Source organism: Taudactylus pleione, unplaced genomic scaffold (genome assembly GCF_031769625.1).
Source record: "Taudactylus pleione unplaced genomic scaffold, aTauple2 ptg000707l, whole genome shotgun sequence".
Lineage (NCBI taxonomy): Eukaryota > Metazoa > Chordata > Amphibia > Anura > Myobatrachidae > Taudactylus > Taudactylus pleione.
Window position 1 is genome coordinate 2,618,736 of NW_028285109.1, and position 15,421 is coordinate 2,634,156.

A 15,421-nucleotide genomic window follows, 5' to 3' on the forward strand; every position below is an offset into this window, starting at 1 on the left:
GTAACAAAATAATCGTTCCGTCGTTCATTACATCACTTATGTGTACCCGCGGTACGATATGTCGGCCCAATGTAGTAACTCAATAGTTTTGGCTGACCGTGAATTATCTAGCTTGTCGCGCCCGATTAGACCAGGTTTAGCTGCATAAACCTGCTAAATCTGTATAAATCCTGGTTAGGGAGCCCAAACTACGGACTTGTCGCAAATATCTGCTCTCCACCTCAAGGGGGGGTGAGCAGAAATGCTGTAAACATTTGCATCACCCCCATTGAGTGAGTTCAGGGAGACAGCTGTAGGTTGCTCACCTGTGAGCTTATTTATCTTCATCTCTGTTCCCAGACAGCCAATGGGTTATATGGGGGGATGAGCATAACCTTTTTGCTGGTAAAGTGCCCAAGCTTCTCGACACAACTCTTTATGGTCATGGTAATCCAGTGTAAATGGAGAAATTAACATAGTTATCCTAAGCCTTCAGTAATTAACAAGAAATGGGACAAGTAAGTATGTGTAGCTGAGTAAACTTTGAGCTTAATCCAATTATCCGCAATGATCTCGTGAATGTGAGTCATCACTACAATCTCCGCACTTCATGGCAGCCCAAACTAACAAGTGCTCGCAGCTCCACAGGGCTCTGAGCAAAGTTGTGCGAATTCGAGCTCGGAGCGGGCTGCAAGGGGTGCGAGTTCAAGTACTGTTGCCGGCATCTTTTTTTTCTTTGAAGAATCTTTTTTTATTGACACATTTTTCATTAAATTCAGAAACATACAAGTACATTATAAACTATAGATAATGTATATAATATAAAAAGTCCTCTGCAAAGAGGTTAACATAAATGATCTTCATAAGAGTCTGCTTATACATCTGGGGAACACCAGGCTCATCCAGTCATATATAAAAGATGAGAACAAAGATACACAATATACATACAGTATCTATGGAACTTCCTAAAGAATTAGAGTGGCCAGACTTGTCAATTGAATCAGTTAGTATGAAGATTCCCAGATAGTTGAAACTCAAACTGAAGATCATTATTGTAGTTACATAAATCTAAATAGAATGGGGAACATATACGAGAGAAGACAAAGGTATGACACAAAGAGGGAGGGAGAAGGGACATAGGGATAATCATACGATAGATACTTGGCAATACATTGACAAGCAAAGTTGTCTAATAGATTTTTGGGAACATGTCTCTTTTTTTTTTTTTTCGTTGCCGGCATCTTAACGCCATAGCAACTCTCTCCCTTTGCGGACAGTTGGATTAACCCCTTTATTATGAAACAAAAAGTCAGTTCACTTTTAATGACCAGTAATTGGCTTGAATAAGGTTAAACCATGGCCCTGGACCTTTCATGTGAATGCAATTGTGGTTTATTGTCTCTTACCTTCTGTTTTTCTTTCTCTTAGTTGAAGGTAGCCAGACACAGTGCAGTAATATTAATGTCACTTGGTACCTGCGCCACTGCAACTGCTACAATGAAATTTCTGGGTTTAAGGTGAGTTCCTCGCCATGACATAATCATTCAGCATACTGTGTCACTGAAAAAGTCCATGCTCAAAATTAATTTTGAGCCATCAATGGCAATATAAACCTTTCGTGGAACAGAGGTATGAAAATGGCGTCATTGCTGGCTGGTGGATCCGGAAAGGGTGTCCTAAATTAATTAATATGACTCCCGACTGACACCCATATCGCTGCATACAGTTTTGAAAGTGAATCCTGTGAATGGAATGTTGGTCTCTTCTGCCTTGCTAGCACTATTGGATGCGTGACAACTGGATGTAGTAATAGCAGGTCTCTTAGATCCATTTTACAGAGATGAAAAAAGGGGAGGCACAGTAAGACTAGCCAGGGTCTTTCCATTTAAAAATAGCATGAACTGACTGTAACAGTGGGCCTGATTCAGAGACGGACATTCTGAACGAGCGCCCGCTCTGAATCAGGGTGTGTTTTTTTTTATTTGCGAAGCGGCCTTTTGGACGCTCGCATAGCTGTGGGTTACCACCCACAGCTTATGCGAGCGTCCATGATGATGGTCGCGATGGTCAAGACCATCGCGACCATCGGGCTTGCGACGAGACCCTTGCGGTAGGGTCTCGTGGCCGCAAGCCCTGGAGTGATTTTGGCTCTATCAGAGCCAAAATCACTCCCACTGACATCACTAATGATGTCAGTGGGGCCGGACCCAGACGGTAGGCGTTCCCATGGGAATGCCTCCGTCTAGGCAGTCACACCCCCGGCACGCCCACAAAAGAGGGCGTGCTGTCAATCACCATCGACAGCACGCCCCCTTTGGTGCGAGACCCATAACGACGGCTTAGCCGTCATTATTCGGGTCTCGCGCATGCGCACGACGGAGGCGCCTCCATCGTGCGCATGCGCATTTGGGCAACATCGACCCGCTTGCGAGCGCTCAGCGCTCGCGAGCGGATCTGAATGAGACCCTGTGTCCTTAAGTGACATAACAATAAAGTAGACAATTTTTGTCTTTAATCCAGTATTTTCTGTTTAAAATAATTTTAAATAGTGCTCATAAACCCTACCTTAATGTATGTCTGACTAACAGATCACAGATGTAACATCTGAACACAAGTGGTTATAACAAACCTAACTGTGTACAAAGGCCATTCTGACAGTAGTGACATACGAAATCATTGTTACCACTAAAACTAGATTTTGGTTCTTGTCTGATAAATCTGAATCTCTGATGCCATGGGGGATACAGGAAAACTGGGGGGGTATAGCTGGTGCTAGGGGAGTCTGAGCACTAAAGGGTTGACTTTTAAAGGCAGGTCAGGCTCCTCCTCCTCCTCCTCAATAGCTGCCCCGTGCCTAGGGCAGTCAGTTTATGCTAGCAAAGGGCCCAAAAAACAAAGGGGAGAGAAGAAGAAAACCAGACACACCAATGCGATGGTCAGTAGACCTGGTAAAATATAAACCAAACAATAACCAAGGAAAGCCTGGAGCAAACTGGAGGGCGTCCAGTGTCCCCCATGGCATTAGAGAAACAGATTATCCGGTAAGAATCAAAATCTTGTTTTCTTTCAGCCATGGGGAACACTGGAAAACCATGTGGACATCCGAAAGCTGTCCTTTAAGGGAGGGAACGTTCCTGAGCTGCACAAATTACCTTTTGTCCACAACCAGCGTTCTTGGAGGCAAAAGTGTGAAAACAGAAACAATAGTGTGTGCCAAGGAATAAGTGGCAGCCCTTCAAAGCCTCTCTGTTGAGGCCTGTGCCAAACCGCCCAGGAAGCCTGTCCGACCTTGTAGAGTCAGCGACAACCGAAGGAGGCATCAAAAGATTAGCCAAAGTGTAAGCCTGACAGATGACTTCCCGGATTCATCCCGCAATGGTTTGTTTAGAAGTAGGCAAGCCCCACTTAACCACCGAATACAGGACAAAGAGAGGGTCCGACCGGCAAAAAACTTGGCATATCCACATAAATGTGGAGAACTCGTACCACATCCTGGAACTCAGGAGAAGTCCAGGAATCACTGTCACCAGAGAAAGATGGTGGGGAGTTTGACTGGGGCGGTACACCTGTCAAACCGTAACGCAGGTGACCTAAGGCGAGCTCAGGGAGGACAGAAACCTTTGCTTCTGCTCCCGTGGAGCAGAAGGAAAAATGTCCTGATTAATTTGTAACTTGGAGACCACCTTAGGAAGAAAAGACCCAGTGGTTCGTAAGACTGCTTGGCCTGGGTGAAAGATGAGGAATGGGGATTTGTGAGACAAAGCACTTAATTTCGAGACCCTACGGGACGAAGAAATAGCCAAAAGAATAACCGTTTTCTAGGTAAGCCAGGTTTAAATGAAGACTGTTGAAGAACTCGGAGCATTGAGACCAAATCTCAGGGCCTGAATAGGGGTTAAATGTGTAGAACCCTCTGGTGGAAAGTCTGAATAGTCAGAAGAGTCACCCAGCCCCTCTGGAAATAAACTGAATGCAGAAACCTGAACTTTCATGGATGACCGATAAAAACCCAAATCTAATGACAGTCTTAGAAGCACAGAAAATCTCAGGCTTCAAATTCTGCCGAGCACACCAGGAGAAGTAGGCTCTCCAGACCCTGTGGTATGCCCTAGCCAACACCGGTTTTCTAGCACAGAGCATGGTATGGACCGCATCATCCAAAAAAACTCTGGCCTTTTAGGAGTGCTGTCTCAACAGCCACCCTGTCAAAGTCAGACACACAAGTGGAGGCAAGGCACTTGAGAGAGAAGGTCTGGCCTGGGAGAAAGCCGCTTTGGGGCTGCTACCGACATTTTCCTGAAATCTGTATACCGTGCACCTGCGTGGACAATCTGGAGCGACTGGGATGACTGTCCCTTCTTCCCATTTTACTTTGGGAATCACCCGAGGTAGAAGGGACATTGTGGGGGAATGTACAGTAGCGGAAAGGTCCAAGGAACTGACAGTGTAGCAACTAGAAAGATTACGGGTTCTGGAATAATAACAGGGTAGTTTTGTAGTTGCATGTCTTGATCGATGAGATAGTCGGCCTCCCAATTGTCTACCCCTGGGATGTAAACTTCCGACAGGGTCGGGAGGAACCTTTTCGCCCACCTTTGGATCCTGCTGACTTCCAATGTGGCCCGACGGTGTCTGGTGCCGTCCTGTTGATTGATGGAGGCGACTGCTGTTGTGTTGTCAGAGCGGAAATTGACCAGTCGACCATGGAGATGAAGTCTTGACTGACTCAAGTCCTTGTAGATTGCCAGAAGTCCCAAGATATATATAGTCAGACAGGATTCCAGTTCCCTGGAACGTTATTGTCAATGTGACTGCCTCCCAGTCCCTGAGGCTGGTGTCTGTCATGAGTAAGTTTGAAACCACCAGAGGAGGGAGTGACGAGCCTCCCAAAATAGCTAAATCAGCTGAGACCTGAGAACTGTTCCACTTTGAGAGAAAATCTCTGACTAGAAGATCCTGGATTGGAATCGAGCAATCTCTGCCATGTTCAAGGTAGAAACCATTTTTGTTAGCACATGTATGCATAGATGACCCAACACTGGAGGAGAGACTGTCATCATCTGGAGGGTAACAATTTTGTTGCAGGGTGAAACACCTTCTAGATCTGAGTGTCCAAGAGGGCACCTAAGTGTATTAGCTGCTGAGATGCTCCAGAATGGATTTCCTCCAATTGATTGAGCCACCCGTGAGACTGAAAAATACGAATAGTCAGCAGGCCGCGTTACGGGTTGCCCTCCCACATAGTGGATCCTATGGTGGACCTACATCTGTGGCATTTTCAGAACATTTGGTTCCAGACTTGTTCAGATGTCTGGGTTTTAAAGTATCCTGCTGACTGGTTACAAAATAGATTTCTTAGGTTCCCCTCCTAGTAGATTCTTTACATTCTTCCTCATAAATTCTCATAAAAAATGGATGTCCTTAAACAAGGCAGTGGACCAAACTTTAAGGTCAATTTATCTAAGTCAATGGCTCTTAACCTCACAAAGGATCAAACTGGCCTCCAGGACGTGAAATCTGCTCCCCAATTTTCGTGGCATCCAACACAAATTAGATACCTCGGAGTAATGTTGCATAGAGATCTTTCCCAGATTTTTCATTCTAATTTTTCTCCATTACTAGCCAGACTTCGAGCAAATCTTCTTACCTGGCGTAATTAAGATTATTTAGTGGACGGGGAGGATAGCCATTATCAAAATGAACATACTTCCTAGGGTGCTATATCTCCTTCGGTATGCAATCGGGAAGCCGACCGCCTAAATACCGGCAGCCGGCTTCCCGACTGTCATATCCCGGCAAGGGTGAAATGCCGGGCGTCTAGATGTAGACGCCCGGCATTTCCCCGACGCCGGGAGACCGGCGCCCGGCATCCCGATCGTAGTGATGCCGGGCGCCGCGAGCGGACAGCTGCAGGGGGGGAGGGTTAGGTTTAAGGCTCCCGGGGGGGACTTAGGGTTAGGCACCCCCCCGGGATGGTTAGGGTTAGGCTAGGGGGAGGGAGGGTTAGGGTTAGGCACCCCGGGGGGGGACTTAGGGTTAGGCACCGCCCGGGGGACTTAGGTTTAGGCAGCGGGGAAGGGGGTGGTTAGGGTTAGGCACTTAGAGGGGGGATTAGGGTTAGGCACTTGGGGGAGGTTAGGGTTAGGCACCCCTAAGTAGGGTTAGGGGTTTAGGTTAGACAATACTTACCTATCCACGATCGGGATTTCCAGCGCAGTCGGGCTTCCCCTGCCGGGATCTCTGCTGATGTTGGGCTGCCGCTGCCGGGAATCGAACCGTCCGTGCGGCCGGCGGTATTTCATACCATTTCCATCTCCTGCAAACCCTCCCTATTGCAATCCCCCACTCTTGGTTTGCTGCACTCCATCGTATAGTCAGAGACTTTATTTGGGCAGGTCTTAGGCCTCGTTTTAAGCACGAAATATTGTATAGAAATAAGCTCAGGGGTGGCCACCAATTGCCCCACTTTCCCTCAAATTACCATGCAGTTTTACTTACAAGAATCATGGAATGGGGCAGGTCCTTGGATAGAAAACAATGGGTTGATATTGAGGCTGCATCTCTACCTACTCCTAGTCTGGAGCTGCCCTGGCTCTGTTTTTCCATCCTTAACTTACCTCCGTTTAGGCCCTACTGTTTCTTGCTGGCATCACTTACGTTCGAAACCACTTCTTTCTACTTCAGGGTCCATAGGGGGGCCACAGGGTTGACCTTGGGGTATAGCTTGGATCTGGATCCACGGGCACCATACAGTTAAAGCTTTAGCTCCCAGGATGCACTTGGGTCCTCCTCTATACCCCGCCCCCGAGCCACAGGCACCTCAGTTTGTTTGGTGCCAGCCGAAGTCGGTTGCACTGTGCAGTGGGGCTGCAGGAGCAGCCCCTAAGCTTTATTTTTACAGAAGAAAAGTTTTTTTTTTTTTCTCTCTTGTTTTACACTTAATTCGGCAGCATAGGACTGTCCTTTTGGACGTCCACGCTGCCGCCCCAACACCCCGCTGGCGCTGCGACGCCAGTACTGATCTGGGGATCGCAGCGTGACCCCGGAGTTAGTTCTAGCATGGCTCCGGGACCTCCCTCTGACTGCTGCCGGACTCTACGGGTAACTGGTAAGCCGCGAGCAGCGCTCTTAGCGCCGCTCGCGGGGATAAACGCAGTCAGTTGGTCTCTGGGGACAGACCGGCGGCGCTAGTAGCGGCGGCGGGCTTCCCCTCATGCAGGCATACCCCGCGCTCCGCTGGACCACCAGGGTATAAGTTCCGGAGGGGAACCGGCATCCCTGGGGTTAAATACTAGCCAGGGGAGTCAACCTTCCCTGGTTTAGTGGCTCCTCAGCTCAGCGCACCTTTTCTCATGTGTACTGGCGTTGCTGAGCTGCTCATCTGCTGGCCACTCCTCCTCAGAGCTCTCCGTCGACCATCTTTAGAAGGCTATAACGCAGGCTCCCAGGCAGGTGCATGGTCAGGTCCCCCTGTGTACCTCTCCCCTACCAAAAGGACAGTGTACACCGCTATAACTCCCCCCAGACACTGAATCTGGGTGGTTGATGGTAGCGATTGGTGCAGTAAATACAATCTTCCTGCATTGTATGTGACTTTGCTAGTGCTGCTGCCTGTACTTATTTTCTACTTACTGTCAGCTTATATCTATCCCTTTGCTTCTCCTACAGCCCGAAGGTGTGTGGGGGAGGGGCGTTTTTCTATTAACCTCACTCTTATAAATCATGTATTTGTGAGGTCAGTCACATACTGTTGTGTGCTACACAGTACCATATTTTTGGGCCTGTTTGTGTTGCATGCTGGTGAGTGCGGGGGTGTTAACACCGTATGTTCTCTGCTAAGTATTTATTGCATAATTACGGTAGTATCATGTCTGATGAGGAGACTGAGCACTTCGGGGCTCCTGTGTTGCTTTCCTGCAGACGCTGTTCTGCTGGTGTTAATGGGGGGGATTTATCTCAGGATGGTCTTTGCGGGCAGTGCAAGCTGGCACCAGGCCCCTCTATACCCCCTATGCAGCAGGACCCCCCTTGGGCGATGTTTTCACAAGTGCTGACATCTATTGCAGACAAGTTGTCGATCCCTACAGTGACCCCTTCTGGGGCATTGTCCCAGCACTCTATCTCCCATTCTCCGGATATTCCGCAGGTATTGCAGTCTCCCTCCGGGGCCCAGACTGTGAGACAGTATTCGGGGCTGCCTGTGTATGTCCAGACTCCCACTGTATCACAACAGTCTGTAGTGCCTTTTCAGAGCTTCCCTCAGTCGGCTCCTCCGCCTTGGGTGGATGTTCTCTCCAACTCGGTACAGAGTTTGGCGGCCTCATCCTCGGCTTTTCAGTCATTTTTGCAGGGTGATGTGCCACAGAAGGCGACTAAGCGGCCTGTTGTGAGTTTACTCACTGCGCAGGTATCAGAATCGGATCCCTCTTCAGATGATGGAGAGGTCCATGAGTATTCTGATTTGGATGCTCTGGGACAGGAGGTTGAGCCTAGGTCCTCCATTAATGTTCCAGCATTAGTTAGGACGGTGCGGGCTATTCTCAATATAGAAGAGGAGGCACCGATCCCTAAGTCGAAGTTTCCTAACTTCAAGAAAGCAAAGGTTACTTCTAATGTGTTCCCTCTGTCCGATCAGTTGGCGGATCATATGGCGGCGGCCTGGCAATTACCCAGCAAGAGATTCCAACCACAGAAAAAGTTGGCTTCTCATTATCCCTTTCCTAAGGATCATTGCAGGAAATGGGAGACTCCACCGGTGGTGGATTCACATGTCACTCGCTTGGTTAAAACCGCTACGCTACCATTGCCGTCTATTTCCTCTTTAAAGGATCCAACGGACAGGAAAGTGGAGATTTGTTTGAAGTCCATTTACTCGCTCTCCGGAGCGGTGGCGCGCCTGTCCATGGCCATTTCCTGGGTGGCTAAAGCCATTGAGAACTGGGCCAATGCCTTGGAGGATTCTCTTACAGACCATGTTCCGGATGTTCAGAGAGCATTAGTGGCACAAATGAGGGATGCCGCTTCCTATATTGGGGAAGCGTCATTGGACGCAAGCATGTTAACCTCTAGAGTTTCGGCTGTGGCTGTGTCTGCTCGGAGATCCTTGTGGCTGCGGTCCTGGAGGGCTGATGCGGACTCTAAAAAGGGTCTGGAGGCATTCCCCTTTAATGGAGAATTGCTATTTGGTCCGGATTTGGACAAAATAGTGGATACCTTGGCTAAGTCCAAGTCGGCTTTCCTCCCTTCGGCTTCTGCGCCGGCTAGGGTGAGGAGCACTGCCTTTCGGTCCTTTTCGGGTTCAGGGTAAGGCCAAGGGCCAGTCCTTCCTGAGACATTCAGCGACCAAAGCCTCATCCAAACCCAAGAAGCAGGCATGGAATGCTCGGCGCCCCTCTTCCAAACAGAAGGATAAACCTGCTGCCTGACGGGACGGGCCTCTCCCTGGGAGACCGACTTCTCAGATTCGCCCAGCGTTGGTTCAGTACCACCATGGATGCTTGGATTCGAGAAGTAGTCTCTCAGGGGTACACCCTGTCGTTTCGGTGCAGGCCGCCCCACCAATTTTTTTGCACGAGTCCTTCGCTGGACGAGTCCAAAGCTTCCCATCTCTGTTTCTGGTGCAGAAACCCAATGGGTCTCATCGCCCTATTCTGAATTTAAGGTCTCTGAACAAGTACCTCAGAGTTCCCAAGTTCAGGATGGAAACATTGCGGTCCATCATCCTGGTGATGGAACCAGGGGACTTCATGGTCTCCCTCGATATCCAGGACGCCTATCTCCATGTGCCCGTAGCACTGGCACATCAGCGGTACCTGAGGTTTGCTATCCTAAACCATCACTACCAATTTCGGGCATTGCCTTTCGGTCTTTCCACAGTTCCGAGGGTTTTCATCAAGGTGATGGCAGTCATGGCTGCCCACCTTCGGGGTCAGGGTATACGGCTGCTGCCGTACCTGGATGATCTGCCGCTGCTGGCGAGATCCCCGGAGGTGCTTCTTCATCATCTACACCTGACAATTGCTTGTCTTCAAGCACACGGGTGGTTAATAAATTGGAAGAAGTCGTCTCTGATCCCATCTCAACGGATGGTCCATCTGGGAGCACTTCTGGACTCCAGTCAACAAAGACCTTTTCCAGAGTCAAGAAAATCATCCTCCCTACAACTGAGGATACACGGTTACCTGAGCAGTGGCAGGGTGTCAATACATTCGGCAATGAGAGTCCTGGGGTCCATGTTGTCGGCATTCGACATGGTGGAGTTCGCCCAGTTCCATTCCAGACCCCTGCAGGGGCAGATTCTTGTGGAATGGAACGGTTTGTCCCGCCGGATCCGATCCCAGATGCTGGTATTGTACCCGGAAGTGCGTCGGTCCTTGGCATGGTGGCTGCAGTCAGCTCATCTCAGCCAGGGTCGCCCCTATTGGATTCCGGACTGGGTTCTGCTCACGCCAGATGCCAGTCTCCGGGGATGAGGGGCAGTGACCGGCTCGTTGTCTCTTCAGGGCCGTTGGTCGGCGGAGGAGGCCATCCTTCCCATAAACATTCTAGAGCTACGGGCAGTGTACCGTGCTCTTCTGGCATCAGGCACCGTTCTTCTCGGAAGAGCAGTTCAGGTGCAATCAGACAACGCCACCACGGTGGCATACATAATTCACCAGGGAGGAACTCGCAGTCGAGCTGCGATGTTGGAAGTGTCCCAAATCCTGACTTGGGCGGGGTGCCACCTTCCAGCAATATCGGCAGTCTTCATCCCGGAAGTCCTCAATTGGGAGGCAGACTTCCTCAGCCGTCACGACGTGCATCCCGGGGAATGATCGCTTCACCCAGAGGTGTTTCAACTTCTCGTGGACAAGTGGGGACTGCCGGAATTGGACCTGATGGCCTCTCGTCACAATTACAAGTTGCCCATATACGGCTCAAGGACTAGGGACGCAGGCGCAAGCCTAGTGGATGCGTTGTCAGTGAAGTGGTTGTTTCACCTAGCGTATCTGTTTCCTCCAATCTCCCTGCTCCCTCGGGTACTCAGAAAGATCAAACGGGACGGAGGCACGTTTCTGCTGGTGGCTCCAGTGTGGCCCTGACGTCCTTGGTACTCCGATCTCAGGGGCCTGTCTGTAGACGCTCCGTACCTTCTGCCTCAACGTCGAGATCTGCTGTCTCAGGGTCCCTGCCTTTACCCGGATCTGGGTCGACTGTCTTTGACGGCGTGGCTCTTGAGACAGCCATCTTAAGGTCCCGGGGCTTTTCAAGCTCTGTCAACAGTACCATGCTTATGGCACGTAAACCTGCCTCTGCACGGATTTACCACAGAGTGTGGCACACTTACTTTCAGTGGTGCGAGTCTAGAAGCTATGACCCTCAGGTGTTCAGAGTTTCTAGGATTTTGGCATTTCTGCAGTCAGGTCTTGACCTGGGCTTACGGCTTGCTTCCCTAAAAGTTCATGTATCGGCCCTGTCAGTGTGGTTCCAACGAAGGATTGCCACACTGCCTGACGTTCACACCTTGTTCCAAGGTGTGCTGAGGATCCAGCCTCCCTTTGTGCCTCCAGTGGCTCCGTGGGACTTGGCGGTGGTTCTTCGGGTCCTGCAGGGACCTCCTTTTGAGCCTCTTGAGTCGGTTGACCTCAAGTGGTTAACAAGACTGTGTTTCTCCTGGCTCTTGCTTCGGCCAGGAGGGTAACCGAGTTGGGGGCACTTTCCTGTAGCCCCCCCTTCCTGATTTTTCATCAGGACAGGGCTGTGCTTCGCACCCATCCTGAGTTTTTGCCTAAAGTGGTTTCTAAGTTCTACATAAATCAGGAACTTGTGGTGCCAGCTTTTCAGGCTCCGGGTCTTACGGCTGGCGAGGCTTCGCTGGACGTTGTCCGGGCTCTCAGAATTTATGTTGAACGGACGGCCTCTGTTAGGAAGTCCGATTCGTTGTTCATCCTCTTTGGTTTCCATAAGAGGGGTTGGCCTGCCAACAAACAAACTTTAGCCCGTTGGCTTTGTTCTGTTATTAGGGAGGCTTATATACAGGAACGTTGCCTGTTCCAGGCTCGGTTAAGGCTCATTCCACTCGGTCTGTAGGCCCTTCTTGGGCTGCTAGACGTGGTGCCTCCGCTGTTCAGCTGTGCAAGGCAGCCACTTGGTCTTCAATTCGGACATTTTTGAGGTTTTATGCGTTTGACACCTTTGCCTCTCAGGATGCATCCTTCGGGCGCAGGATTCTCCTTTCTGCTCAGGAGCGTCCCCGCCCTTAGTTGAACTGCTTTGGGACATCCCCAAGGTCAACCCTGTGGACCCCCTATGGACCCTGAATTAGAAAACAAGAGATATGGTAAGAACTTACCTTTGTTATCTCTGTTTCTACGAAGTCCATAGGGTCCACAGGGCGCCCGCCCGCCCTGACGCACCTGGCTTCAAATGGGCTGTGGTACTGGTCACCGGTGTTTCCGTCTCCCATTTCTGTGAGTATGGTTTCTTGTGTGTTCCAGTCTTCCTTCTCTCTGTTTAGTCTCCTCCTTCGGCCTAGGCTACTTACCAACTGAGGTGCCTGTGGCTCAGGGGCGGGGTATAGAGGAGGACCCAAGTGCATCCTGGGAGCTAAAGCTTTAACTGTATGGTGCCCGTGGATCCAGATCCAAGCTATACCCCAAGGTCAACCCTGTGGACCCTATGGACTTCATAGAAACAGAGATAACAAAGGTAAGTTCTTACCATATCTCTTGTTTTCTCCCACCCCCTCACCTCTTACCCCTTTATTTGGAAATCCTAGTTTCCCTCGGGGAGTACCAAGTAACACATTCCAAGTTTGGCGGGCGTCTGGGATTTCTAGGGTAAGCCAAGTAGTGGATGCATCAAGCGTATTGAGCTTCCCTTTGATTCAAGCTCATTGGGACTTAACAAATAAAGAGATTTGGAGATATCTTCAGATCAAGCACTTTTTACAGAGCCTACGCCACCTCACGGGTTATCATCGGGGAACTACTCCTTTTGAAAACATGTGTACCTCCCAATCGTACCCCTCCCACCCTTTGTCCTCTATCTACAAGATCTTGGTGGACCATACCTTTTCCACTAGGCCTAAATTCACTCGTGACTGGGAGATGGATCTGCAAGGACTGGTGGGAGACGATGATTGGCCAGAGATTTTTAGAAATACATTTTCTAGCTCCTCAAATATGCTGGTGATGGAAACACATTATAAAGTCCTCTCCCGCTGGTACCGTTGTCCTAACCGACTCGCTAAAATGTACCCAGGAGTCCCGAACACATGCTGGAGGTGTAACAAGGGGGTGGGATCACCTTTGCATATTTGGTGGGATTGTCCCCTGCTCCGGCCCTTCTGGAACAGGGTGATAGAAACAGCCAGTCTTATTCTCCAGGAAGATTTGCCCTCATGCCCAAGTTTTTGGTTGTTAAATCTCCTTCGGAGACCTCAGGCACAGTATAAAAAGACACTACTTAGACATATCTTAAGTGCCTCAAAGGCAGTTATCCCAGTACACTAGAGATCGGTTTCTATACCCACTATTACTGAATGATGTGCTCGTTTAGATCACTATATGTCTATGGATGACCTTATACTGTCCTTATCAAACTCTTGCCAAGATTTTACAACTATATGGTACCCATGGATGACTTATAAGGAATCAGACCTCTATAAGTCACTGTGTAGAAATGAGGGTAGGGCTCGTGGAGATACCAGAATGGTTGCCAGCTAAGCCGCTTCCCTATATCATTATGAGAAACGGTTTTAGTTTTAGACCTTTTCCCTACTATTATATGGTAGAATTCTTCTTTCTTCCTATTATTAATTTCCCTGGTATGGAGGTGTTTTCTCTTTTTTCCCCTTTCCCACCCTTTTTCTTTTCCGTGTGCTATTTTTTGGGTTTTGTGTATTTCCTATAATACCAATTGATTGTGACGATCTGTTTGTGGTTCAGTGTATATGCTATCTGTTTTACTGAGGTGATACACTGTGCTGTCTGTATATTATCTTGGTATTCAATAAAAATAATTAGCAAAAAAAAAAAGGCAGTGGACAAGCTTCTCACCACACGGGTGGTACTCTCAGTCCCATTACATCAGAGATCAGTGATAGCTAGCATAGAGGAAGAGGAATTTATGGTGTCTCTGGGCATTTATGATGCATATTTACACATCCCCATCAAGCGTTCCTTCAGTTCCCAATAAAGGACACCCACCTTCAGTTCAAAGCCCTTACCTTCGGTCTCTCCTTCATCCCATGGGTAAGTGATGGCGGTAATGGTAGCTCATCTTCGAGCACTAGTTGTAATGATTGTCCCTTATCTCGACAAACTCCTGATAAGGAATACATATGAATTACTGCCGGACACAAGTCCGGCGGTTCAAATCCCGGCAGTGGCAGGCCGACACAGCTGAAAATCCTGATCGTCCCCAAGTAAGTATCAACTAACCTAACCCTCCTTAGGGGTGCCTAACCCTAACCTTCCCCCCTGTGCCTAACCGCAATCCCCCCTTCCCTGCTGCCTAAACTTAAGTCCCCCGGGGTGGGTTCCTAACCCTCTCTCCCCCTAACCTAACCCTAACCTCCCGGGGGGATGCCTAACCCTAAGTCCCTCCCCCGGGAGCCCTAACCCTCCCCCCCCCCTGCGGCTCTCCGCAGCGGCGCCCGGGATCACTTTGATCAGGATGCCGAGCGCCGGTCTTCCGGCGTCGGTAAAATGACAGGTGTCTACAATTAGATGCCAGTCATTTAATCCTCGCCCGGATAAAGCAGTCGGGAAGCCGGCTGTCGGGCTTGCGTCCGCCGGCTTCCCAATTGCATACCCCTGATAAATGTGCTGTTGGTGGAAGTCCTTAATTCTTGTGTCTGCTTGAATCATCAGATTTCTAATATCACATGGTTGGATTATGAACTTCCAAAAATCAAATTTCATTTTGACCCTGACACTTATTCTTGGCCATGATCTTCAACTCGCCCCAACAGAGAATTTTTGCTCCCTCTGGACAAAATCTTGTAATCCAGGCCATGGTCAGATTGATTTTCAGGAAGATGTGGCTCCCAGTTCACTTATGTATTTGCCTCTTGGGGCAGATGGTCTCCACTTTTCAGGCATTCCAGCAGGTTTCACTTAAGAGAATTTCAGTTGGGCTTACTTTCCAAATGTTGCGGCTCTTACCTTCACCTGTCGAAGGTGAGCTAGACTCATTTGTCTCTCCTGGTGGTTGAATTCCAACCATCTCACATGGGAGTGCCCGTTCACAATTTGTGATTGGACGTTAGTAAACCACGGACGCCAGCCTTAGGGACTTTGGGGCAGTGGTCCTCCAAAATCAATTTCAGTTTGGTTACAGAATCTCCTTTCGGAGCCTATCAATGTCTTTGAGCTCAGAGTGCTCTTCAACGCTCTGACTGTGGTTCATCCACTTTTGCATGGGTGTCCAGTAAAAGTCCAGTCAGGCAATGCTACGG

General features: G+C 49.3%; 1 protein-coding gene across 2 annotated transcripts in view; it reads left to right on the forward strand.

Annotated features, from left to right (window-relative positions):
* TMEM87A (transmembrane protein 87A) overlaps positions 1-15,421 on the forward strand; it is a 79,542-nt gene that overhangs the window by 8,842 nt on the left and 55,279 nt on the right. For both annotated transcript variants that reach the window (XM_088456498.1, XM_088456497.1), the window contains exon 3: positions 1,408-1,496. In XM_088456498.1, the coding sequence (XP_088312624.1) occupies positions 1,408-1,496 (89 nt within the window). The remainder of the gene's footprint in view (positions 1-1,407; positions 1,497-15,421) is intronic.